The sequence below is a fragment of the Dipteris shenzhenensis genome, chromosome 8 (assembly GCF_047967505.1).
Source record: "Dipteris shenzhenensis isolate YYH24624 ecotype China chromosome 8, Dip_SZ_1.0, whole genome shotgun sequence".
Lineage (NCBI taxonomy): Eukaryota > Viridiplantae > Streptophyta > Polypodiopsida > Gleicheniales > Dipteridaceae > Dipteris > Dipteris shenzhenensis.
In genome coordinates this window covers 40,432,667-40,460,660 of record NC_141603.1, presented here as the reverse complement: position 1 = coordinate 40,460,660, position 27,994 = coordinate 40,432,667, and the positions used below count along the sequence as shown (strand labels likewise).

Below are 27,994 nucleotides of genomic sequence, written 5' to 3'. Positions count from 1 at the left end.
ATAGCATCTCAATCACTATGTGTCATTTTGCATATGTACAAGCGTACTTAGGAAAAGAAACTAGCCATAAAAAAAGGAAAACTCATGACCAGATCGAGGAAGTCTTTATAATAAACATTGCTTATCAGATAATATGGGTACGAATAAGGGTCAGTATGAGAATATGCACTAAAACTTTTTCTTCCCTACAAAAAGTACCTTCTATTAGAAACATTGAGAAATACAAATTCAGCAATCTAGAAAGGCACTGAAGGGTGCTGGCGTCCTGCAGCCCGCCTCTCAGCATCTTAGCTCCCTGCCTCTGAAATAGATTCGGAAGCATAAGAGGGGATATCCTATTCATCATTTTCAACAAATGATGTATCTTTACGCCACCTCTATGTTGATACCAACAACTCTTCAATTATCATATTTATCTCATTAAATTTATTTACTATTCAATTAATAATTAATTAAGAAATCAATTAATAATTAATCTAGAAATTAATCAGTAATTAATAAAGAAATTAATTAAGTTCCCCCTCCCCAAACATATGGCGCACGTCAAATGTTGGGCGATGTGGTTCTAGTCTTCTCATCAACCGAGGGTCTCCTCTAGTCTTGTAGGGGCTGTTTCAAGAAAAGAGAGTGGGAAAGGTTGCTTGCTTAGGCCAATCTTCCCCGCAGACAGTGGAAGCTCAAACACAACGAGATAGTGTTGGGATAAATGTGATCAAGGGCTTGCTCTAAGGTGCATGTGTGCATCTAGGGGAGTCACATGTGTGTGTGTGTGTGTGTGTGTGTGTGTGTGTTGTAGAAGCACATCTAATGCTATGAGGTGTCTAGTGTGTGACCTAAGTGATGATGTAAGCCAAAGGCCCCCACATGGGAGGTTCCTTTGATTTAGGCCAGTCCCACTGATGTAGGGGCTGATTGCCACTGATATAGGGGAGGTGCCTACACCATCCTCTCTTTCTATATAATGGAGGACATTCCTTCATTCTAATACAGGGATTTTGCCTCACTTGAGCTCTCTCTCTTTGTGCCATGATGCATCTCTTCTACCCCACACTCTTCTACAGATAGTGCCCAGGAATCACACAGTGGTGAATTCAAACCCAAGTTCACTACTGTAATCTGTACTATGTAAATATGTACAGACAGTACATGAACTATGCACAAGAGATGTGGAACCAGAAACATATATTTGTCCAACTGGAGCAAATTATATACAAAATATGTGTTCAGTATGTCACCCTCTATCAGCAGAGTGCTAACTAGATGTGGACCCCTGTACACTCAAAACTGTTCTCCTACCTCCTCGTGGCACCTCCAAAACACTTGGCCTGCATTGAACTCCTCGAGGCTATGTGGACCTACAAAGTGTGCCCGGCAATCAAGCCTCCCTGCTGCTACTGCTGGACAGCCTGTTGTAAGGCAGTGGTTGTAGATCTGGACCTCCCTGCTGCACAAGTGGCAACCCTGAATGAGGCACCAAACTCCAGGTACAAGTTACTTGTGAATGCCCCAGGAGAGTGCCCTTATATAGCCTGAAACCCCAGCCCTACTTCCTGACATGGTCTGTGAACTGTATACCAGTTCAAAGACTGGCCTCACCAGCAAACCTGCCATATCTGGTCCTTTCCAGGCACATTTCTGCTGCATGGCAGATCTGCCCATTCTGCCTCTGTTCCGTACATCGCTGGCATCTTCTGGGCATCCTAACCAGGTCCTGCAGCACCAGTTTCTTCTGACATCTGTTCAGCCCTATGCTGCTTGCAGGTCAGCTCCAATACCTTCTGCCAGATGCTACAAACTGACGTGTAACCTGCCAGCTCCAATCACCTCTTCCAGGTGCTGCCCTGACCTTCTTCTGCGCTACATTGCAGCCCCAAGCAGTGCATACAGATGCCTTTGCTGTCCTGTGACGTGATCTGCTCCAGGTGCTTCTGTCTGAACACCAGACCTGCTCCGACCAGCTCCAATGCCAGCCAGGTACTCTTCCATATGCTGCCCACTGGCAACCTACACGCTGCCCATGTGGCAGCCCTGATTTCTTACTGTTTATCTGCTGGCACGCCTCCTGTCACGCCCTCACAGGATCTAACCCTATCGAAACCATGGTCAGCAACACAAGAATCATGAGCAAGCAACTGGCCACCCAACCATGCTGATCCAGACTTGATCAGCCCCACTGAGCCCAGGCTAGAGAGCCTAGTGGAAACTGCCAGCCTTGCAAGCCAAACCTCACCCCTGGAGTCTCATACCGCCTGGTGAGCAGCAGCGTTGGTAGCTCCTAGTTCTACTCTTTCCTGGCTGGTGTGTGCAACTATGGCCCTGGCACTCCCTTCATCGCCTTAGGGAAGAGTGCTCGCCAAGAAAAGCCAAGAAAAGCAAAAATGCTGACCCATGTTCCCACGGATAGCACTCTAGCATGTCATCTGCATGCCTAGAGTGTAAATGTCATACTCCCTTTCCTCAAAGAGCTCACTCCTGAGCTCATAAAAACTCAGAAGAAGTAGTACTATTGATCGAAACCAATAGGCTCAAGGACAATCCCACCAAGAGAGCCAGCTGCTCAGAAACATCAGATGAGCATGAAGTACTAGTCAAAAAGCAACATCTCTGTCAAATGAACCAAATGGCAACTCTACTCTGACAATGCTACTAATACCCAAGGTGGGTATAAGCTACCAGTACCCAAGGTAAGCAACAACAGTCCTAAGAGTTGTCCCCAAAATATCTGCCATCTGACTCGCATGCTTTAATCGTGATGTCCTCTACACTAAGGAAAAACCACGGAGTACTCGGAAAAAACCCCAAAAATTTTACTACTGAAGTATAAACTATAATAAACATAACAGTAGTCTCTTCCTAGATGGAAAAAATATCAAATCTTATTTCCAAATTAGGGAAGTTAAACAAATCTGCAGTTCCAAAACTCGGAAGTGAAATCAAATCTAACCTCCCAGACCCAGAAAGTCAAAATATCTGTTTTTCAACCTCAAAAAGCGTAGTCTAGGGTCCTAACTCGAAGCAAATGCGATCGGTCAATCTCAAAGAAGCTTTGAGAATGAAGAACCAATATTTCAACAGACATTATTATGATTTAAGCTAGAATCTCATAATTGTCTGTACAAGTAATATATCTTCCAAAAAAGGAAAAGATAGTCATGTGTTCGTAGGCGCAGAGTCCTAAATAAATCTGGATACTCTCGCATACTTCCAGAGCATGTGATGGACCATGACGTCCCATACCACCATAATACACGACACACCCACATTCTATGATTGATACAACACAAGTTTAAGGATCTGTTGCGAGCTTTCATAAATAGTAAATGCCAATGGCTAACCCAAACCCACAAACTGAAAGAGGCGCTTGAAAAGTATAACTTAATTCGAGACTAGGGACCAACACTCAGTCTAGGGATACACAACATCTTTGCACTTAGAAACTTCCTTGACTAGCGTTCTAGTCGGAGCATCTGTCAAATCCTTGAGATTTGAGATCCCTACAAAAGGATTCTCATAAAATAATTAGCGGTAGACACGCCCTCAAATAGTTCAGTTCCCTATGTTTGTAATCAACAAATCATAAAAACCTCACAATCACATTCGTAAGCAAGTACATCAAACTCTTAAGAGGCAACCTTATGACAAACTGCCAGCCCTGCCAGCCAAGCCTCACCCTTGGCGTCCCATACTGCCTGGTCAATAGCTGCACAAGTACCTCCTAGCTTTGCTCCCTCACTGGCCAACGTGTGCAGCTATGCCCCTGGCACTCACTTTATAGCCTCAGCGAAGAGTGCTCGCCAAGAAAAACCAAGAAAATCACACAAGCGCTAAGAAAGCAAAAACAATCTTACTAACCCATGTTCCCACGGATAGCACTCTAGCTCATCATCTTCCTGCCTATCCCTAGTGTACACGACATACTTGATCAGCCTCGCCGAGCCCAGGCTATAGAGCCTCGTGGAAACTACCAGCCTTGCAAGCCAAACCTCACCCCTGGCATCCCGCACCTCCTGGTGAACAGCTGCGTTAGTAGCTCCTAGCTAGTGTGTGCAACTATGTCTCTTTATAGCCTCAGGGAAGAGTGCTCGCCAAGAAAAGCGAAAAAGCAATCTTGTTGACCAATGTTCCGACGGATTCCACTCTAGCCTGTCATCTGCCTGCCTGTCCCTAACCTGCAAATGACATCTCCCCTTCCTCAAAGAGCTCACTCCTAAGCTCATAAAAACTTAGAAGTAGTAGTAAACTTGCTAGAAACAACTAACAATTGGTCGAAGCGAATAGAGTCAAGGACAATCCTACCAAGAGATCCACCTGCTCAAAAACATCAGAGGAGCATGAAGTACTGGTCAAAAAACAACATCTCTGTCAAATGAACCAACTGGCAACTCTAATCTCACAGTGCTACCAATACCTAAGGTAGGCACATGTTACAAGTACCCAAGGTAAGCAACAACTGTCCTAAAGAGTTGTGCTCGAAATATCTGTCATTTGACTTGCTTGCTTTAATCTTAATGTCCTTTAGAATGGGAAAACCAAATACTCTGAAAAACCCATAATCTACTACTGAAGTATAACAGTAGTCTCTCCCCTAATGGAAAAATATCAACCCTTATTTTTCGAATGAGGAAAAGTTCAACAAATCTACACTTTCTAGATTTGGAAGTGAGATCAAATCTACACTTCCGAGACTCGTAAGTGAAATCAAATCTGTACTTCTCAAACTCAGAAGTGAAATCGAATCTGACTTCCCAAACCTGGAAAGTCAAAATATTTTCTTTTAGACCTCGAAAAGCATAGTCTAGGGTACTAACTCAAAGCAAAGTTGACCGATCAATCTCAAAGACACTTTGTGTACCAAGCACCAACATTTCAACATACATTATTATGATTTAATCTACCATCTCATAATTGTCTATGTAACTAACCTATCTTCCAAGAAAAGAAAAGATAGTCGTGTGTTCGTAGGCACAGAGTCCTTATGCCACAGCATGTGATGGATCATAGTGTCCCATACCACCATAATACACCACACCACATGCTAAGATTACTACAACTCCACTTTGTAAATCTGTCGTGAACTATCATAATAGTAAATATAAATGGCCAACCAAAAACCGCAATCTGAAAAAAAAACCTCGAAAAGTATAACGCAATTTGAGACTATGGCCCAAAACCTGGTCCAGGGAAGAGACAACTTATGTGCACTTAGAAACTTCCCTGACTAGCGTCCGAGTCGAGGCATCCGTCTATACCCATCAAATCTTGGAAACTAAACGTGTGTCAAAAAACTTTAAACTCACCGAAATTCATAAGATTTGAGATCCCTATGAAAGGATTCTCATTAAATAATTAGCTGTGGACATGAAAGACACGCCCCCAAATAGGTCACTTCATATGTTGGTAAGCAAAAGCTTCTCATGTCTATAAGCAACAAATCATAAAAACCTCACAATCACATCCACAAGAAAGTGGGTCAAAATCTTAAGAGACAGCCTTATGGCAAGCATAACAAAACAGTTTATTCAATTCAGCCCAAAATCGGACGAGCACAAATAAAGGCCAAGATGCCTAGAGATCAAGTCCGAGATCCCTTATGCTTATAAAGAACATGGTGTTGACGCAATGCTTCTAAGACACATTCTCGACACTTGTCACAATGTGAGCCTCCAATCATATACTTCTAATTCTGTGGAGTCTTGTAATATTTAAGAGATTTCCAAATCTCTTCGTGCAAATTCTCCATATCCTGAAGGACAGCTTCCGGTCTTGGAGGAATGAGCTTGGATGTGATCTCTCTCAAATTCCACAAGACCGTAATCCAACGAAGGAGTCATATTACTATGGTGGCTCTCCATCACCCAATATCAGAAAGAAAGAAAGAAAGAAAGTTTATTAAAGTCTTCGGAAGACCGATGGGTCTATGAGACTGTGAAAATCCTGATACAACGAGTTGTGGTAGTGGAGCTACTAAACGAGCATCCATACCAATGCAAAATGCAAAATGCAAAAAATGCAAAAATGCAGAATGGCAGTACTAAGTCCTAAGTACAACATAGTCATGTCGATGGTCGACTATGTATCAATCTCAGCATCATCATCAATATCATCATCATCCCCAGCAACAGCAAGATATCAGGATGGATGAGGCAATGGAGGCATGAAGTCGGCAATAGAGTGTTGCCGGCCACTCAGAGGTGCAGTCCTGGCACGTCTCCTGGTCGTAGCTCTGCGTCTAACCAGGGCTACTGTGACCCCCGTCGGTCGCCGGCTCCGACTCTGAACAAGGAGGGGATGTCTCCAAGTGTGATCTGTGTGTCGACCCTCTGTCTGAGCTGTCAGGTCACGGGCTCCGGGTCACGGTCATGTCGAGGCCTCATCTCGTTGGGGTCCATGTGATCTAGCTGAAAGAACTCCGTGATAGAGCTCTGAGAGGGATCAACCGAGGAAGAAGTCTGCTCCTGTCTCCGTGCTCGGAATATCCTCTCGCGGTGTCCAAGTGCCTCATGAATGAAACCTGCCAAACACCGCTGGTCTGGGTAGGAGAGGAAACGGGCTAGAATCCCATAACTATCCCTGAAGAGGCAGTGGAAACGTCCTCGGATCTCATAGTACACAGGACACCTGAAGATGAAATGCTCCTCTGTCTCAACCTCCTGTATGTCACATAGTGTGCATATGCGCCGCTCCCTAGGTAGTCGCTCTGCTCTGCCACTCTCGATACGAAGTCTGTGTGAAGAGACCCGGAACTGCCCAAGAGAGATCCTCATCGAGTGGGGTAGGTGAATCTGTGTGTATCCTGGTGCGTCAATGAAACCCTCCGCTGTGATATGTAAGAAGTGATCTCTGTAGAAGCTAAGCTTCACTAGGAGTTCACTCGGTTCCAACCAGGTCCGAAAAGTGTGTAGTTGTAGTAGATCCTCACGGATAACCTGGTTGACCTCGTGTGATAAGAGGGGAGAGAACGGAGCATCCATGCTATACTGGAAGGGAGGTAGTCTATCCATGTGGAGCCCCAGTCGCTCAAACCATCTCTTTGTACGTGCATACCAGCACCTCTGATCTCCTCCTGCTGCAAGTGCCATAGAAGAGGATAGAGCTATCCATGGTAGCCTGCTACGCCCCAAGGTATAATCCCCATATTCCCTAACTCGTTACAAATATGTGATGACCTGAAAAATGAAACTACAAGCTGCAAGCTGCTTCAAGTCTGTCCACCACGTATGCAAGGAAGGGAAATCTTCCACTAGAAGATGATGGCTACAAGGAATGGTAGAGGAGGAGGAGGATAGCACCGGGAACCAGAAATCATATAGGAGGAAAGAAGACTAGTCAGCCGAGGCAGGGAAAGAATGAAAGAGAGCAAATAGGCACATAAGGGCAAATAGGCGTATATGAGGAGAGTCTTATAGAGTGGGTGGTGCCCTAAAAAGCAATTGATGCACCAAAAGCAAGGTTCCCAAAAAAACTAAAAACAGCGTGCTTTCCTATTTTTAAAAAATAGGAAAGCTCTGAGAAAGCACCCTCAACACTCAAATCAACCTCCATCGTTGACTCTCTCCAACCCCCCTGCAAGTTGGTATCTTGAACCAATACCCTAGTCTGGACCGCCAACAATCCGCGAAATCATCATCCGACTCTCTGTGCTATCATCATCCGAAGAGCCAATGCACATCAGGCAGCCCCCTTCACCGTCACTCCAACCCCATGCGTATGAGCTGCAAATCTCCTATGTGCCTTTCCTAAGCATAGCGATTGAAGCCCACAGAGACGAAACCATAGTTAATCATTCCTCCTTCACGCATCCTTGTTACTTCCATGCCTATCTATGTCCTCCTGGCCTTAAATCCCCAACTTGCATCCATAACTACCCTTCCATCGATTAGCCAGAGAAGCAATCAGAATTTGTGAAGCATAAAGAGCAGACCTAGAATTCGCCACTCCAACCTACCTCGCAATTAGTTTAACCACGATCGAGATCATCCACGATAGGACAGCTCTGATACCATCTGTTACACCGTCACAAGATCTAATCCTATCGAAACAATGGTCAGCAACACCAGAGTCGTGTGCAGGCAACTCATCACCCAACCATGCTAATCCAGACTTGATCAGCCACAATGAGCCCAGGCTAGGGAGCCTCGTGGAAACTACCAACACTGCAAGCCAAACCTCACCCCTGGCGTCCCATACTGCCTGGTGAAAAGCTGCGTTGGTAGCTCCTAGCTCTGCTCCTTCCTAGCTGGTGTGTGCAACTATGGCCTTGCCACTCCCTTTATAGCCTCAAGGAAGAGTGCTCGCCAATAAAAGCCAAGAAAAGAAACGGAAAACCAATCTTGCTAACCCATGCTCCCATGGATAGCACTCTAGCATGTCATTTGCCTGCCTGTCCCTAGTGTGCACATGACACCTCCCCCATGCTCTCCTCATTTGGGGGCTCACATATGGCAAGGTGACCATGTAAACTCCCAATAACCCCTCTTGCCGATACAGCATAGGCCAGCCCCCACTCATCAATGCAAATGCTCCATCAACTTCCATGAAGAAGCCCTCTGGAACAATTTGGATTTGTTTTCGTTCTTTGGTACTGCTCCACCACCCTAGTACTAGGTACAAATGTGACAGTACCACTAGTCCATGGCACCACCATCTTCGGTCATGAACTCACGAGCAAACCTAGTGCAAACATAATCCAGTTATCCCCCTCACAATAAGCGAACAACTTGGAATCTTCCAAGCACCGTGCTCCGAGGTCTATTTCAACCTGTCCTCCCTTTTGCAAGGTCCGCATCCAAATGAGCAATCAGAGCAATGAGACCCTACTGGTTGATCCACACAAATCTCCCTACCCAAGTATATCTCCAGATAAACTGGACCATGAGCTCCCAATGAGCTCTCAAGCAAGTATTCTTCTTGCTTCTGCACACTCTCTTCACCTGTAGATGTTCCTATCTCTATCACCAAGGCTGCCATACATCCATCATATCCACCTTCCAACAACCTGCATCTGAGATTTGAAGAAGCACCAACACTTCCCCTTCTGCCTTCTAGGAAAGCATACACCTTCCAATCTCTCATAGCGTAAGAAACATAAAGAATAGAATCGTCCCAAAGCATGTTATTAAGGTTTGAATGAATATACAATGAGTGCACATACCAATAGATCCACCTGAATGTCTGCTTTCTTTGAAAACAAGCCATGCGCCTCAAGGACGCACTCACAACTTCCCTACTGTGGTGCTCCTTTCGAAATCCCAGCGTCCATTTGATTAGAGTCCCAAGGTGCTTCCAAAGAGACTTCCCTAATGTCAAGAGAATTATGAGCACTCCTTGCTGTCCTTCATCTCCACAAAGGTTGTTAAATCCTCTCTAGACCATCTTTCAATATGAGACATGCATACTTTACATCAGCAAGAGATGTCACCAATAAAAGTTCTTCATTGGTTACCACATTTGTTGTCGTTTTTGTCTCTTCTAAATCCTGATTGGATGACGACGACTCCTTTTGATACGTCTCTTCTTCCAGCAGTCTTACATATAGTGTCCTAGCACGTCACAGTAGAAGCACTTCTTTTTATGCTCTCTTTTAATTATCCTCACCATCAAAGGAGTCCTCATCATCATCAGATTTAGCATTCTTCTTGGGCTTGCCCTTCCCCATGCCTTTGCTCTTGACCTGAGCATTAAAGGCCTTATCATTGGATCCGTCATACTCCTGATCTTCCTCCCGCAGAAGCAACGGCATTAGCTATTCGAAGGTCACCGGTGCCAAACTCCAGCCTGCATTCTTATCGTAACAAAGCTCTTGTTGCTCCTAGGAAGCAGGCCAAGTAAAATCCTAGCTAGCGTTGGCGAATCCATTTCCTAACCAGCCATGCAGTATTCGCAAGCTGAATATGCGGGAGCTGTCAATGATGATGGCTAGGGCCTCCACATCCCACGTCACTGAGTCTCTCAATGGTATCGGATCCGCCGGTGCTACAATCGCAGCCGGCAATCGTAGTGGGTTGTGGCACCACCTCAACTACTATCATTACACAAAGGTGTAAGGCTTTCTCTGTCGTACACAAAAATGTCCTACACAAAAGTTTAAGGCTTTCTCTCTCCTACACGAGTGTAGGGCTTTGTCTCTCCTACAAAAACATGTCCTACACAAAAGTACAATGCTATGGAATTTCTTCTAATCTAGCCATGGCAAGGGGAAAGATGATGGATGCGGTGTTCACTGATCTCTTTATAGACATCAGCTAACATACCCTCAAGATAAATTGCAGAAAACCTGCCATGCATTAACATGGCTTGTGTCTAACTTCTCCACAAGGGCATAATTGACATACAGTAAGCCCCATTGATGGGCACGAAGTTTGCATAGTATATGTGTCTTTTCAGACAACCACCTTTGTCTCAAAACACGACAAATTTCTGGCCTTCAAAGTGTGTGCATCATGGGAGCTTATGAGAAGTCTCAGGACATTGTAACTATGAAACAATGGAAGCTATGCTAGATTACTCTTTACATGATGACCATGTCGAAGAGACAAGCGTTGCAATGTACACACGGTGGTGGGAAAAGTCATCCCAATCCACCTCAACACCGTGTTGGGTTGCAGCATATGCACAGGCTAGGACTGTGCTGTCAACCTCATTGTTCAATACTGATTTTTTCTGGTATATCCTTCTATAGACAAAAATAAAGTCATCATATAAATCCTTTTTTAGGCTTCTAATATGGTATCCATGACGTCGGCGGCAGGCTTTGTCTTGGGTGTCCAAACTCAACCTCACTACCAAGTGGCTCTACACCTTCATTTTTTGCAAAGGATAATTTGAACCAACAAGCTTGCAAAGTTTGCAATTGGATATCGAATAGCCATGATGAGGAGATGAAAGGCTTAGGAATTTTGTCCACTTGTCTAAATCTTAGCCACCCTCCTCCTCATCACCTGTCCTTCAGCTGTAGAAGAAGATTTCTACAAGCTGATTGAGATCTCACTCTACGGTTCTCAACTTTGAGCTCCATCCATTAGTGAATCTCCCTCAGTGCTCTAATACCATGTTAGAAAAGAGAGTGGGAGATGTTTCTTCCTTAAGCCAACGTGCCTCGCAAGCAAGGAAGCTGAGAGAGAGTGCCCAAGAATAGTGGGTAAAGTCGTCAAATCCCATGATGTGTACTATGTAGATATGTGCAAACAGAAAATGAACTATTCCATGAGAGATGTTGAACAAAAAATATCTACTTGTCCAATGTGAACCAAATCATATGCAAAAGATGTGTTCAGTGTGCCACCCTCTATCAGCAGAGTGATGACTAGATGTGGACCCTTGAACACTCAAAATTGTTCTCCTACCTCCTCGTGGCACCTCCAAAAAACTTGGCTAGTGTTGCTCTCCTAGAAAGAAAGAAAGAAAGAAAAAAATTTTATTAGAGTCTTCAGAAGACCGATGGGTCTATGAGACTGAAAGAAAACCTGATACAAATCACAGTAAGGATGGAGCTACTGAAACGAGCATCATCACCCGTGCTGAATCCTAAGTCTGATCATACATAATCAAATACATCTGGATGTAACAATGAGAAGAAAAGGACTGGAGCGGAGCAGAATCCTCCGTATGTCATGTCGCCCTGGCTGGTGCATAGCCAGTGATGGAACGCTGGTGCCCGTCAAGGGGTGCCGTGCGTCTCGGTCTCCTGGACAAGGCTCGATGCAAGATCAGAGCCACCGTGACTCCTGTGGGACGTATCCTGGGTCTAAACAATGATGGGAGGTCCCCCAGAGTGATTTGTGTGTCCCCTCGATGTCTCGTGTGTCGTGCTGCGATCGTCGGGTCGGAGTCTCTGTCACGTGTGCGACTAGAGACTAGACGATCAATGTCACTCGATGAGAAGAACTTTGTGATCTTGCTCTGAGAGATGTCTGATGATGTGGCCAAGCCCCGTCGCCTGAGTAAGTACTCTCTGTGTCAGACTCCCTCGTGAATGAAGGCCGTGAGGCATCTCTGATCTGGGTAGGCGAGGAATCTGGAAAGGAGCTCGGAGCCGTCTCTAAAGAGGCAGTGGTAGCAACCTCGGATCTCGTAGTACACTCGGCACCTGAAAATAAAATGCTCCTCCGACTCAACCGCCTAACAGTCGCACAATATGCATAAGCGATGCTCCCTAGGAATCCCCTCTGCTCTGCCGCTCTCTATGCGGAGGCCGTGTGATGATACTCGAAACTGTCCGATGGAGATCCGTAGTGAGTGAGGCATATAAAGCTCAGTGTACCCCGGTGGTGTGATGAATCCCTCTTGCGAAATGCGAAGACAGTAATCTCTGTAGAAACTCAGCTTCACTGGAAGCTCCCTCGGCTCCAACCAGGTCCTAAAGGTGTGTAGCTGCAGGAGATCCTCTCGAATGACCTGGTTGGTATGTGGCCCAATCGGGATGGTGGGTGGGAGTACCGGAGGGGCATCTAAACTGTACCGAAAAGGAGATATCCTATCAATGTGGAACCCTAGTCTCACAAACCATCTGTGAGTCCGTGCATACCAGCATCGCTCGTCTCCCTTCGCTGCCAACCTCATGGAGGAATCGAGAGCCAACCATGGCAACCTCTGTCTCCTTGATGTGCAGTCCCCATATGATCTAACCCGGTGTAGATATGTGATGGTCTAAAAGGCTGCATCTAGCTGGAGTGGAGAAGCACCAAACTCGGCCTGAATGATGTGATGTGGTACAGACGGTTTCCCCCGGATCATCTGTGAGAGCATGAGGATCTGCAAGCGCTCCACCCTTGTCCACTCTATCTCTGACATGTCAAGCCCCCAACAAGGGCTGCCATACATACCGGCTAGTCGGACCAAGGAGTCGAAGAGAAGAGCCTTGGTCCGAGGGTCCTGGAAGTGGGAGTGAAAGCACTGTCTCTCTAGCCGAGCCAGTGAGGCATATCCCCTGCTCAATCTGGCCTGCATCGCTGGTCTCATCGTGAAGATCGGGCCAGAGAAGATGACCCCCAAGTAAGTGTATGAGGATACGATCTCAACTGGTGACCCACCGAAAGATAAAGTAAACTGCTTCCGTTGCATGTTTGCTCGAGAGGTGTTAAAGATCATGACCTTGGTCTTGCCAAGGTTGACCTCCAAATCATGGGATAAACAAAAAGCCTGCATTGCATCCAGGTGTCGCTAGAGCCCCTCGGATGTGGACGACAAGAGTGCCACGTCATCTGCATAAAGAAGAATCCTGATGATGATCCCGACAAGTGAGCAACCGGTCCCTCCAAACGTCCCCATGAAAGTCTCAAGCTCATCGATGTAGAGGCCAAATAGGGTCGGTGATAAGAGACAACCCTGTTTGACCCCTATGGTACTCATGATCTCATCTGTCCAACCTACGCCTGTACGAACTCGGCCTGAGACTCTCATACAGTGCCATGACTACCCAGATGATCTCCTGATCAAATCCCAGTGTCTGTAGACGTGTGATAAGACGAGCTCGAGGTACTGCCAAGGCAAACAGCGTCATTGAATAGCTTTGCTAGGATCAAGGCTAACGTGTCGATCCCATATGCGATAACCTCAATGCATAGCCCCTCATGATCCTTAGCTCGGCCATTGTGCAGTTTCAATGTCGCGTCCTTGACTCCCCCTCTAGTGAACAACGTGCAAGTGGTGGGGCGAGGTGTGTGTATGAGATATGGAGTAGGCTGGTGTGGGACATCATAAAGATGGTGTGCATACGTGTGCCAGACTCTTGTGTCGGTGAGGGGTGATGGGGACCTACGCTCAAGAGTTGTTGCTGTACAAGATGTGCAGCAACTCCTCCTCATTTTGACGAAGAAATGCCTGCTTCTTCCGACGTACGAGACGTCGATACTTACATACCGTGTTTGGTGTGTTCGGGAGGTGACATCTAGTTTCAAGTCGGAGCTGTCGGCGATAAGCCTTGCACTCCGCATCGTACCAATTGTTGCAAGGTACAAAACCAAGAGGTGGTGGTCTAGTGGACCGTGTGGTGTGGGGAAAGATTTGGAGGGCAGCCTCGTGGAGTGTGCGACTAATCAGGGCAGCACGGTCCTCTATGAGTGGTATGTGATCGATGTAGGTTAGGAGTCTGTTTAGACGTCCAGAGTAGGCCGGTGAGAGGCTGTGATCAAAGTGTATGTCGTGGTAGGTGTCGTGCTTCCTATGTGGTGTGTATAGTGTGGCTAAGTGTGGGGTGGCGATAGTGAAGAATAGGTATGTGTGATCAGCTCTTGGAGGGAGTGGTGCTATGGTGAAGTCGGTGATACATGAAGTGAAAATAGGGGATCCCATGATGTAATCTACTACACTAGTGCCCCCCCCCATGTGGGAAGCAAGTAAAACCACCTGAGGAGGGCCATAGGTCGAGTCCGTTATAGATGATGAGATCATGCATCCTGCCCAAATCAAGGAGCGCGTGTCCATATAGTGTAAAAGGCCCGTGTCGGTCCGATGAGGTCCTTGTCATACCTGCTCCGTCTAGGTCCATGTCTGGTAGCACGATAGAGTCGTCTCGAAAGTCCAGGAGTGGTGCCTGTCGTGTACTCGTCCTGGCGTTGAAGTCCCCAACAAGGAGAACTTCCTCGCGGGCTGAAAGGTCTAGGATATCCTGATGTAAGGGTGCATATGGCGATGTCTCACCCTCCTCTCGTGCCACTCTGGCGAAGTGGGATGTGTCTGGCGGGAAGTAGCATATTGCTATGAAAAGGTCACGAGTGTCTGTGCGTCGGATCCGGATCCACATGGATCAAGAGTGTGCGTCCTTCCTCTCAATGGAGATGGCTCCAGCGAGGGAAGACCTGTACAATACTGTGACCCCGCCTGATCCTCAGACTCCTCCTGTATCCCTCGTCTCATCCCTGAAGGCTGACTCCCATGTGTAGCCACTGACTATCGGTAGTGGACGCTCTGGGCTCTGGTGTGTCTCCGTGTAAAAGACTATGTCTCGTCTTGTATAAGGCTCCGAGAAGTTCCCTGGGTCAAACCATAAGGTACCATTACAGTTCCAAATGGTGCAGTCTAAGGTCTCGAAAACCTGAGTCTCATAGGCCCCGTACCCCTAGGACGGGTGGGAGCCCAATGGGTGCCGGTCAACAACCTACCATCTCGGACCACCGCCCATTTCCCCTCCTTGTGGGCAACATCCTGCTGCTGCAGAAGAATTCGTCGCTCCTCTATTTGTAGTGGTGTCAAATCCTCGTCCATGGACAGGGTGGGATGCTCTCGTAGAGAGGCTCGACGTCGGAGTGTCGCTAGTCGAGCATGTGAATCTCTGAAGCGAATGACTAGGGGCTGCTCTCGATTGGGATCTCTCCCAACACGCCATGCTCCCTCTATGCCATGGTCGGGAACCCCCATGGTGGTGGTCACAAAGGTGATCGCCTCCTCCATGGGCGTCGTAGTGGTGCTGGTGCTGTCTTGCGTGATCCCTCGTATCAAATGTTAAGGGCCTTCGAAGCCCTCTGCTGCTGCTTCTGTATGGCGGCTGAAACGGTTGCCTTTGCGGGCTCCCGTTTTGCCACATCCACCCATCTAGTCATCTCTGCAATAGTTGACTGTATCATAGCTATCTGTACCTCCATCTCTGTGACTGGGGTCCCTCCAGGCACTGCTCTGAGGGTTCCAAGCTCCTCTCGAAGCTGTGTGATGTCGTGTCTGAGTCCCTAGATAAGGGTGCCCTGCTCGTGTATAATGCGGGCCTGCTCCTGGGTGTATCGGGCCTGCTCCTGAGTGTAATGTGTCAGCTCTGCCTGACGGGCCCACATGCTGTGTATCTCAGCCAATAAGGAGTCCCAAGCATCTGGCAAGGGCCTAAGATGTCCTGGTCCAAGTGGGAACTGGATCTCGAGAGGGGTTGGAATGAAGGTGGGCTGCTGAGGTTGTACTGAGGGTGGGGACAGCATGATTTGGGCAGGGAAGTGATATGTAGGAGTAGCGAGGCCGGACAAGGTGATGAAGGGTGGCTGACTGAGAGGTAAAGGCGATACGAGGGGAAAGTATTGTGGAGCCGTGGCTGGTGGGGCCAGTGGTGAGGCTACTGGAGAGGAGACCTGTGATGATGATGCAGGAGAGGGGGAGGAGAGAGGTGGCGTAGATGATGAGGCGGATGATGGTGGTGAATTAGTGGTGGTAACCATAGAGGTCGAGGATGTGGTGAGCGGCATGGGCTTTGGGTGGGCCCCTTACTTCTAGGCCGCGGTGCTGTCCACTGTCAAACCGCTCTGGTTGCTGCGTGTGTTGAAGTCCTTCAAATTGAGTTGCTTTTGTGTTTTCACCTTGTCACCATTCCCCTTCCCCATCTCCACGCGTATGCAGATTTGGATCGAGGGGGTCTCCCGCCTAGTCTCCTGTCCTCATCCCCATGTTCCCTTCATTAAGGGGGAGGCAGCAGTGGGCAAAGAAGGGACTGCAGGAGGTCCAAGCTGCTGGTTTTTTTTTTTTTTTTTAAAGTGTGCCCCGCAATCACGCCTCCCTATTGCTTCTGCTGACATCCTATTGTAAGGGAGTGCTTGCTCCGAATTACTTGACGTCCTTGCTGCTGTGAAGGCAGCCCAACAGTGAGGCACAAGTCCCCACAATTCCGTCTTCCTTTGCCACTGTGAAGGCAACCCTTGATGAAGACCTTGCGGCTGTATATCCGGACCTCCCTGTTGCACAAGTGGCAACCCTGAATGAGGCACCAAACTCCAGGTACAAGTGAATTGTGAATGCCCCAGCAAAGGGTCCCTTTTATGGTACCGAAGCCCCAGCCCTGCTGCTCGACTTGGTCTATGTACTGGCTGACGAGTTCACAACTGGCCCCAACCAGCAAACCTGCCCATATTTGGTCCTTTCCATGCACGTTTCATACATCCCTGACCTGTTCTGGGAATCCTAACCAGGTCCTGCAACAGGCTGGTGTTCCCGTCTCCTACGCCAGTTTCTTCTGGCTCTCGTGCAGCCCTATGCTACTTACGGCCAGCTCCAACAACCTCTTCCAGACCCTACAGACTGACATGTCACCAGCCAGCCACAGTCGCCTCTTCCGAATCTGCTCCGACCTTCACCTAAGCTCTGTTGCAGCCCCAACCAGTGCATACAGATGCTTTTGCTGTCCCACGATCTGATCTGCTCCAAGTGCCTCTGTCTGAACAACCGACCTGCTCCGACCAGCTCCAATGCCACCCATGTACTCTTCCATATGCTGCCCACATGGCAGCCTACATGCTGCCCATGTGGGGCCCTGATTTTTTACTCTTTATCTACTAGCACACCTCCCCCATGCTCTCCTCGTTTGGGGGCTCACAGATGGGAGGTGAGCATGTAGCTCTGTGTGTGTGTGTGTGTGTGTACGCACGCGCCCCCACCTTGGGTTTCTGATAAGGCAAATCAACTCTGGCGCATGAATCGTCCGGTGAAGTCGTGGAGAAAGAGATTGCAACAGCTTTGGAGATCCAAAGTTCCTCTTCGACAACAACTTTTTTTTGTGGCGGATGATGCTGGGATCTTTCCGTCAGGACAGCCTTTAGCACGCAGACACATTGCTCCTGCTGTTTGTCACCGATGTTTGGCTCCACAAGAATCTATGCCTCATCTCCTTTGGCATTGTCCACACACCAGAGACTTTTTAGGCCTTCTTTGGCAACGTTTAAAAACTAGATTTTCTACTACTACCTTTGGCAAGCATTTCTGGCTTTTTGGGATTCACCCACGTAGACATGAGTTTGAGTTACTTTACTTTTAGGTTCGTCGTTACTGGGAACTGTGGACTCTATGGAAGGATTGCAATCATAGAGTCTTTGGTGATCCCACTTTCTCAGACAATCTCTGCAGCAATCGTTTTTTGATTGTATGCAGACTCATTACATAGACTATGATGCATACTTGTCATATACAGAGATTTTCAGTTGATGTACTTTTGAGCTTCCCTTTTGGGGGAAGCTACTGTGTAATATAAAGCAACAAAATCTTCACACCAATTAAAACAAAGTGTGTGTGTGTGTGTGTGTGTGTGTGTGTGTGTGTGTGTAAAGCTCCAGTGGTTTCAAATGGGACTGCTTCTTCCCCTTCGCTTCCTGCTATTCAACCCTCAGCAAAAGGACCAAAACCTCCAATTGATGGATGGCAAAGTCCAAGAAAAGCTATTTCTGTTCGACGACCTCCACCCCCTCGCACTTGGAATGGTGCATCTTCTAGTGCAAACTCTCCAGAAGTCAATTCAGGAATTGGGATCACCTGGGCTGCAGTAGCAGCTAGCAGAACCCTCTTCCCTGAGGAAGAGGTTGCTGCTTTGCTGTCTACTCCTCAGGCAGATGTTTCTTCTCAGGGAAGAGGCCCTGACCCTGAGGTAGAAATGTAGGGTTGATATCCTGAAGATTGCTGCTGTACATAGCTGTTATTCTCCTATAAATATCTGTAAATATGACTGCTTATATCAAATGCTTTACACTTAATGTTCAGGGGATGTGTGACAATAGGAAATAGAAATATGTGTGGCTGTATATCAATAGATTTCAGCCTGATATAGTGGCACTACAAGAACACAATCAACATATCTATGCAATCATTACTGTGGCTATGATATCTTCTATGCTGGGGAGCACTCTTTCTCAGGAGTAGTCTTTATGATCAAGCATGAGCTTCAGCCAGCTATTGCTTTAAATGACAATCAAGGCAGACGGATTATTCTTCAATGCATCATTCAAGGCGAGGTGTTTGAATTTGCTTCTGTTTATGCACCTCAATCTTCTTGGAATAGATCTGCAATTTGGGATGCCATGCAGCAATATCCATGGAGATATCATGTCTTTATCTGTGAGGATTTCAATAATGCTCCGCAACAGGGTGACAATACATCAGGACATACTCATATGTTAACCCTTGAAAGGCATGCATGGTCTCAACTACTGATGCACCTTGATTTGGTTGATCTTTGGAAGGAATTGCAGCCTTTGTCATCAGGATACACTTTCCAATATAATGCCCTTTCCTCTTATCAGGCACGTCTGGATAGCTGGTATAGTGTAGCTCCACAACAAAATGATAATTTTACATGCAAAATGTGAATTGACTATGCCTTTGTGCATTCAGATCATGCACTTTTATGGTTGAGGCTATCTTTTTATGATATGCTGCCTCAAAGGTGACATCTGATTGTGAACAATAGCTATTTGCAGCATGTTGCTTTCAAGGCCATGGTTACTGAAGCATCTCACTCTCTGTCTTCTCAGAGCCACTTTGATATTGATAATGCATGGGATTCTCAAGTAAAAATAAATAAATGAGGCTCAACCTATACCCATCAACTGTCGGCAATGTGCAAACCGCTCTGCAGGCAAGCCTTTTGTCAACAGATCTGCTGGATTATCATCTGTGTGAATCTTGACAAGCTGAATCAGCTTATCATCTATCACTTCCCTGATGAAGTGATACTTCACATCAATGTGCTTTGTCTTTGCATGAAAGACAGGATTGTGTGCCAACTGAATAGCACTCTGACTGTCACAATGCAGCAATGGAATATCACCTGTAATGCCCAGATCTCCCACTAGCCGAGATAACCATAAGGCCTCTTTGCATGCCTCTGTGGCTGCAATATATTCAGCTTCTGTAGTAGACAAGGCTATGCACTGTTGCATCCTTGACATCCATGACACTGCACCTCCAGTGAATGTATAAACATAACCGGTAGTAGATTTCCGGGTATCGGGATGACCAGCAAAATCTGAATCCACATAACCATGCACCTTTGCATCTCTCTTACCAAAGCATATGCACAACTCCTGTGTGCCCTTCAGGTATCTCATGATACCTTTCACTGCATTCCAATGCTTCTTGCCTGGATTTGCCATATACCTGCTAACCACTCCCACTGCAAATGCAATATCAGGTCTGGTAGCAACCATGGCATACATGAGACTGCCACAAGCTGAAGCATACGGAATCTTGGCCATTTCAGCTTTATCAGCATCTGAGTGTGGGCTGTCCATTGCACTGAGTTTCACATACGGAGGCAATGGAGAACTAAGGGTCTTCCCCCCCTCCATATGAAACCTGTGCAATACTTTGCCAATATATTCGGTCTGAGACAAATACAACAAACGCTGTCCCCTGTCTCTCCGTATCCGCATTCCCAGTATGTGATTTGCATCACCAAGGTCCTTCATATCAAAGGCCTCATGCAATCTTTTCTTAAGGTCATCAAGCTCCTTACGAGCTTTACCAGCAATAAGCATGTCATCCACATATAAAATGAGAATGATTAAGCTGCCATTTGCAGCCCTTTTGGTATATAAGCAGTGATCGTCATCACTTCTCCTGAAACCTTGGGACTTCATGAAAGTATCAAATTTCTTATACCATTCCCTTGGTGCTTGTTTCAGCCCGTAAAGGCTCTTTTTAAGCTTGCATACAAGTGACTCCTTGCCCTTGACTGCAAATCCTTCTGGCTGCTGCATGTAGATCTCCTCATGAAGATCACCGTGAAGAAAGGCTGTCTTCACATCCATTTGGCATAATTCCAAATTCTCACATGCAACCAAAGCAAGTACAATCCTGAGTGTGGTCATCTTAACTACTGGAGAAAAGATCTCATCAAAATCAACACCATACTCTTGCTTAAAGCCCTTGGCAACCAACCTGGCTTTATACCTTGGCTTAGCTCTAGGTGTAACTTTCAATCTATACACCCACTTGCATGGCAGTACTTTCATGCCCTTAGGCAACTGCACCAATTCCCAAGTACCATTTTTATGGAGACTGTCCATTTCAGACTTCATGGCTAGTTCCCATAGCCTTTTGTCATGCATTTGTACGGCTTCCTTGTAACAGGAAGGTTCTCCACAATCTGTAAGCATAATAAAATCTGCTCCTGGTACAAATCTGTCTGGCGGTTTCATTTGTCTAGTGGACCTTCTGACCCATTGGTCTTGCTGTCCAACTTGCTGCTCACCTAAAACAGGTTGCTGTTCTAGTAGATCAGGCTGCAGAATTAGGCCTGGGAGGTCTTCCAAAGGTGGCATGTCCCGTAGTACATCTTCCGCCACTGCGGGCTGTCCATTTGGACCTGCTGCAGCATCAGGCATTGGCTGATTACGCTGCTGTTGTGGCTGATTTGCAGCCTGCCTGAACTGTACAGGATGTCCCGAGTCATAAATGTCAACCTCTGAAGCATCAGAAGGCTTATCTGCTGCCTTAAACATACATGACTCATCAAATAAGACATCATTACTGCGTATTAGCTTCTTATTCACAGGATCCCATAGGCGGTAACCCATCTCACCACTGTCACCATATCCAAGAAAAATGCATTTAAGAGACTTAGGATCAAGCTTGCTGCGATTTTCTCTGCGTATGTGCACGTACGCAGTGCAGCCAAAGACCCTCAAGTGCTTGTAGGAAGGAGGTTTTCCTGTCCAAAGCTCTTCTGGCACTCTGCCATCTAGTCTTTTATTTGGTGACCTATTGATGAGGTGTACTGCTGTTTTTACAGCTTCAGCCCAAAATCCATGAGGTAAAGCAGCATGTGACATCATAGAGCGAGACTTTTCCTGTATGGTTCTATTCATACGCTCTGCAGTGCCATTTTGCGCTGGATTGTAGGGGGCAGTGAGTTCTCTTTTAATACCTCTAGCATCACAGAATGCATTGAATGCATTAGACATATACTCCCCACCATTATCTGACCGCAAAGCCTTTAGTTTTCTGCCTGTTTGGTTCTCAACCATAGCAAGCCATTTCTGAAACACTGGAAAGACATCACTCTTCAATCGAAGAGGATACAACCACACCTTCCTTGTGGAATCATCTATAAATGTGACAAAGTACCGTGCACCTCCAAGTGAAGGAATAGGCATCTCACACACATCTGTATGCACAAGCTCAAGTTGAGCATCTTTATGTCCTAATCTCCTTTTATGAGGACACTGTAACTGTCTACCATATATGCAGTGCTCACAAAACTTTAAATCAGAAAATTTAAGAGACGGTAAGTAGCCAAGGCGAGCCAATTGCTCCATTCCACTTATGCTCATATGTCCCATCCGGCTATGCCACATAGAAATATTCGGCAGCTCGGTGGCATGAATATCAGCATGATTACATACTTTAGCATGAAGAGTATACATTGTGTCAACTTTAGAGCCTCTGGCAACAACCAGGGCACCTTTGGTGACCTTCCAGAAACCATGACCAAAGCTGGTCACGAAACCTTCATCATCCAACATGCCAGTAGAAATCAGATTTTTCTTGACTTCGGGTACATGCCTAACATTGTGAAGCATAAGCTGAGTACCATCAGTAAATACAAGCCTGACATCTCCAATACCAACAATACTGCATGCATGATTATCCCCTAGAAAAACGACTCCATTACTGCCTGCTGCATATCTTACAAACAATTCTTTGTAAGGTGTAACATGGAATGAGGCACCTGAGTCAATGATCCAAGAGTGCATGTCTGCAAGATCTCCTGCATGGAGAGAATGAGCATCCAGAGTAGAGAGAAATAGAACCTCTCCCTCACTGTCATAACCGTGTGTAGAATGAAGCTCTTCAATCTTCACACTGCTCTTGCCATTGCTTACTGGTACAATTGCTTTTGCATCTGACGCATCAGTATTTTTGGCTTTGTCTCTCTTATCATTTTTCAGTTTAAAGCACTGCTTTTTAGTATGTCCCTTTTTACCACAGTAGTAGCACTCAACATCTTTGTTGGAGCGGGACTTGCTCCTCCCTTTTCCCCTTTCCTGAGATTTGCCTCTTTGCTGACTTCTCCCCCTTGCATTTAAGGCATTGTTAGGCTTTACTGCATCTTGAGCTTTCAGCTTCTGCTCTTCTTGCAAAATCAGCCCTGTGATATCTGAAAAACTTATGAAAGTGTTTGCATTTGTTACAGCTGTGGTGAATGTATCCCAACTTTCAGGAAGAGAAATCAAGAGTGCCATACCCTTGGTTTCCTCATCCACCACATATTTTTGATTTGCAAGTTGAGTGACAATTGAATTAAACTCATTGAGATGTGCATCCATGGAGGTCCCTTCTTTCATCTTCAGATTGAAGAACTTGCGCAGCCAATATATCTTTGTAGCTACACTCTGCTGCTCATATGTGTCCTGTAGCTTTTTCCACACACCCCAGGCTGTTTTCTCACCATCCACATTCCAAACAACACTCTCATGGAGTGACAATTCAATTATGGACTTTGCTGACAGATCAGCTAGTGCCCAAGCATCATCAGATGTGCCAGTGGGCTTCACACCTTTGTGTATAATAGGAGCATGAAACTGCCTGAGAATTAGAACATTCAGGACCATCTTTTTCCACATTGGGTAGTTAGCAGCACCCTGTAACTTTTTAATATTGAGAAGAGAAGATTCCGAGGATGAAGCCATTATAATCAGCAAGAAATATAACCCACACTTAGGTGCCTGACTTCCTGCAAACCAAGTACACACTTGCACTTGAACTGTGCTCAAAGATCCAATTCCTGCAGCGGAACAAACAGGAACTGCACTTGCACTGTATCTCCCACTTAAACAGAGATTTATCACTGTTTACTGCTTGCTGCAGTTTCTGAACAGCAACTCTGTTTGCATCATTTAATGCACCATTGTACAACCAGCAAGATTCTGAATTTACAGAAGCATCTGCCCTGCATACACAGTGAAAAACAGCAGTGCACTTTGTACTCTGTACCTCTGTACCGTGACTGAATTCATTCAAAGCTGTTGACACAGGACAGTCCCCGACTGTACCAGAAAGTACAGAATCAGTATTTGACTGTTTGACTGTTCAAAAATGTCAATTTCAAGCTTCCAGACACTTCTAAAACTGTATACAACAGTTTAGAACAGAAATTGGGCAAAACCCCTTGACTGGAGGCAAAAAACTCAGAATTTAGAGTTCATAACTGTTTCACTGACAACTATTAGGCATTTTGTTGCTTCCCCCAGCACTGATATGCATAACAATGTCAAAAGCCCCAATTCATATGCATCTGCCACTGTCCCATAAGTCATAAAATGCATCAAATCCTTGCACAAATCAACTCCAATGAGGAGGATATATGCAAATAAGTGTGTGTAGAAGCCAATGCTTGGCTGTGGCTGCAAAAGCCCTTTGATTCCACAGTTCAGAAATGAGAATTTCTCTCACATTGGAGGGGATAGATCTGCAGATCTACCTCACTGACAACACAAGGAACCAGAAAAGGACAACCTGTCCCCGAGCTCTCCAGCACTCCAGCGATAACGTGAACCTGTGGCCACGTATGGCTCGGGCTAGCGTCGGTGGTTGCTGGTGAGTCGATGGCGTCACTGTCTGGCGCCGTTGATTGCTGGTGGCTTGCTGGCCTCTGGCGTCGGTGGCCTGCTGGCCGCTAGCGTCGGTGGCCTGCTGGCCCTGGCTGGCGTAGCGATATGAAAGGGCTGCTAGCGCAGCGCTAGCAGCTGAGATGCCGTTGGCTGGTGGCTGACGGCGTCGGAACTGAGCCTAAGTACGGTGTACTTAGTGTACTTAACAAATAAAGTACTAAGTGTACTTAACTGTACTTGGGTGGCCATAGAGCCTTTACCCCAACATTCCATCTGGGCAGTTACTCGCGCATAGACATATTGCTCCGACTGTTTGCCACAGATGTCTACATTCTGCCGAATCTGTGCTTCACATCTTCTAGCACTGTCCCCACACTTGTGATTTCCTCGCTCTCATCCGATAGGGGCTTCGAGCGAGATTTCCTACTGTTACTTTTGGCAGGTTCTTCTTGTTATTTGGTTTTCATCCAACTAGACAGGGGTTTGATTTATTTTTTATTTAGGTGCGCTACTGGGCACTGTGGACTCTATGGATAGACAAAAATCATAGAGTCTTTGGTGATCCTACTTTTTCATCTTTTGTTTTTTTCAAACGATCTCTGCGGCAATCATTCTATGATTGCTTTCAGACTCGTTTGATTGATCATGATGTATATCTAGCTTATACCGAGATTTTCAGTTGAGTAGTAGTTACTCCACTTTAGAAGTAACTATGAATGTAATTATTTCACATAAATAAAATATTTCTTCTCACAAAAAGTGTGTGTGTGTGTAGAGAGAAAGAGAGAGAGAGATGAATCCACGAACATGCCCAAACTCATTCTCTAAAAACACAACATAGTTGCAGATTCAATCTCATGATAGTCTGATAAGGTTGAAAACCATATACTCCATCACACATAGTAGGGACTAGCTACTATGGCATCCCCACTAACATCATCAGCGCCCAACAGTGGGTATAGACCATAGTACAAACACATGCTCTCACACATACAAATCCACACACCCAAACATACTTGAGCATCTATTTACACGAAGTCTTTGTACTGAGTTTCTCTCGGCACTCCAAAGGTGAAGGTACACACACACACACACACACACACACACACACATATATATATCAAAAATGACATCCAAATAATAGATTAACAACTGCTAAACACCTTAGTAGAAGATTATTGTGAAATATGCAACACCCTAGAAGGCAATATACATGAGACATAAGAAGCTATCATATTTCTCCTAAAAAGAAAGGAGATGTAAAACTTTTAGAAAAACCTAAATGTTCTATGACTAACTAGTGGGAGGGAAAATTTAAGGAAAGATAATATACCTTGCTCTTCAGTATCAACAACTCCTCCAAATAGGATGGCCCGTTTCTTATGAGTACACATGGAGAATCCTGCTCTAGGACCTGGAGGGATCCCTTGCTTTTTCACCTGTTGGAAATATGCAATAAGAGAGTAGCATCCTAAAGTACTACCAACTAATCTCCTACTTTTTCCAAATTCATATATATTGGTCAATTGGTACATTATAAAAGACTTGTAGCTTGTATATGCCTTATCGTCTTATGTCAAAGAAACATCTAGAAGAAAGACTAAAGCTAGCTCTAGAGATAAACTAAACACAAATCATAAGTGTTAGCTATGGCAAGCAATGAGCTAAATGCCCTAACTAGACTATGTGGTACATGTACTACCTGTACCAACTCACCTAACTAACTGTAACTAGGCCTACAAGGCAATGAGTGGCACCTATGGATAGCCCATAGGATGGCCTACAATAAGATGCAAAAACAAGAAGCAAGCTAGTGACCATGTAATCCCATTTTCCATCACAAATTGAAAAGCAAATCCAAATTCCAATAAGACAAACTCTGTCTCGATGAATTACAAGAAGCTATTCGATTACCTCCAAGAGATCAATACTGTCAAGAAACAAGACCAAACCAGACCATCCATAACATAAATATTATAAATGCTACTAGGCCAAGCTAGCAATGAGCTTACAAATAGATTAAAAGAAGCTAAAGATAGAGGTAAAAGTAATGAAGATAAGTTGAGTTTAACGAGGATGAGAAAATATATTTTGAGAGTACCTAGATATTCCAAAACCCTAGAGACTAGTGAGTGTCCAATGTTGTCTCCAAGTTATTGCGGACCATTTGAAAATACTTAAAAGAATTGGTGAGCTTGCTTACAAATGGATGCATAGTACATCCAATATTTAATGTTAGTCAACTGAGTCTGGTGGCAGAAAGATTTCATGGATTTGACTGAACCACCAAATACTTCTGCATAAGCATGAGAGAATTCTGCTCGAAAAGCAATTTCCTAATATTATTGCCAAGGATGTCAACCCATCTTAAGAGGGAGGACATATTACAATGCTTGTAATGCAGAGTAGATCTCCCTTAGAGGATTGTCTCATGTTAGAAAGTAGAATGCTAGATAGTGGTCGAGGCTTAAGCGGCGTCTAAGGCTAGCTATGTCCAGACAACAGTTCCTAAGACGGCCTTATGACCTACTAGACGAAGGATTCAAGTTAGTAATTGACCACTGGGCTGGGAACAAGCAGAAGGGTGTCTCTAGATGTCTGGAGTAGTGAGACAAGGGATGATATTGCCGAAGTTGTTAGATGAGGCCACAATAGTTCAAGATTGATAGACGCAACAATAGCATTGTACAACCTCATGAATGGGCAAAGGCAGCAGATCCAACCTAATGCCCCTGTCGTGAACATTTGGCTAGATAGGCCTAAATGTTAGATCCATGTCAACCTATAGTCACAGACAAACTTGTTTGTATGCCGTTTACAAACAGAAGCATGCAGCATATCTTCCAAAGTTTGATTGGCACCTACTGCAGACCATCCGATCGTGGATGATCAAACATGCTCTATTCAACTTAGAAACCAGCTTATGAAAACCAGCCCTCCAAAAGTGGCTTACAAACTTACTATTCCACTCACTAACAGTACGAGCAAGGAAACCATATAGCCTCATAACTCCTTCAATAAACAATCTTGCCAACTCGAGGTTTTCACATTTTTCTGAGCTAAAACAAAACGATCCATATGGTCACTCGATCAACTATTACCCACAGAAAGTCATGACTTGTAAGTGCTCTTGGTAAAAAGTCCATAGAGATACCTCAAGCTAGGCAGGATATTCAAAGAATGACTCTTAAGTCATCTGTACGGGATAGTGTCCCGGTGTCCACTTGATGAGGACAATTTTGTGTTGAGTACTCATAATAGTGCCTATAAGGACTCGGTGGAACCAACAATCTTCAATAGAGAGAAGAATGATAATAGTAAGGATGCTCATTATCACTTTCTCCAGGAATGGCAAGAATTCTAGAGGTCGAAATCTGATCTGCAAGTCATTAAGGTGGAGGATCACTGTGGCAGAATGTGATGATTTATGGATTATGATAAGTATCCTCTGTGGCAGACAAAATCAAAACGGACAACTAGTCAGTTAGAATTTCCTCCTAGCGGTAAAGCAGCTCCCCGTCATGCTCCCTGCTCCTCTAGCTCCCTCGTCTCAGCCCTCAGGCCTCTAGCCCCACCCGGACTGATTGCTGAGCAGCCTGTGGTCCAAATCGCACTTCATCTGCTGCATATAACAATCTGAAAATGCGCCCAAGCTGGCCAATAATTTGTGCCAGCACAAGCTGGCTCCTCAAGTTCCATTTCCGAAT

At 45.6% G+C, this 27,994-nt stretch overlaps 1 protein-coding gene across 2 annotated transcripts in view; it reads right to left on the bottom strand.

Moving 5' to 3' along the window:
- LOC147899499 (Galactose oxidase/kelch repeat superfamily protein) overlaps window positions 1-27,994 on the bottom strand; it is a 121,770-nt gene that overhangs the window by 55,695 nt on the left and 38,081 nt on the right. For both annotated transcript variants that reach the window (XM_087378048.1, XM_087378049.1), the window contains exon 11: window positions 25,621-25,726. In XM_087378048.1, the coding sequence (XP_087234174.1) occupies window positions 25,621-25,726 (106 nt within the window). The remainder of the gene's footprint in view (window positions 1-25,620; window positions 25,727-27,994) is intronic.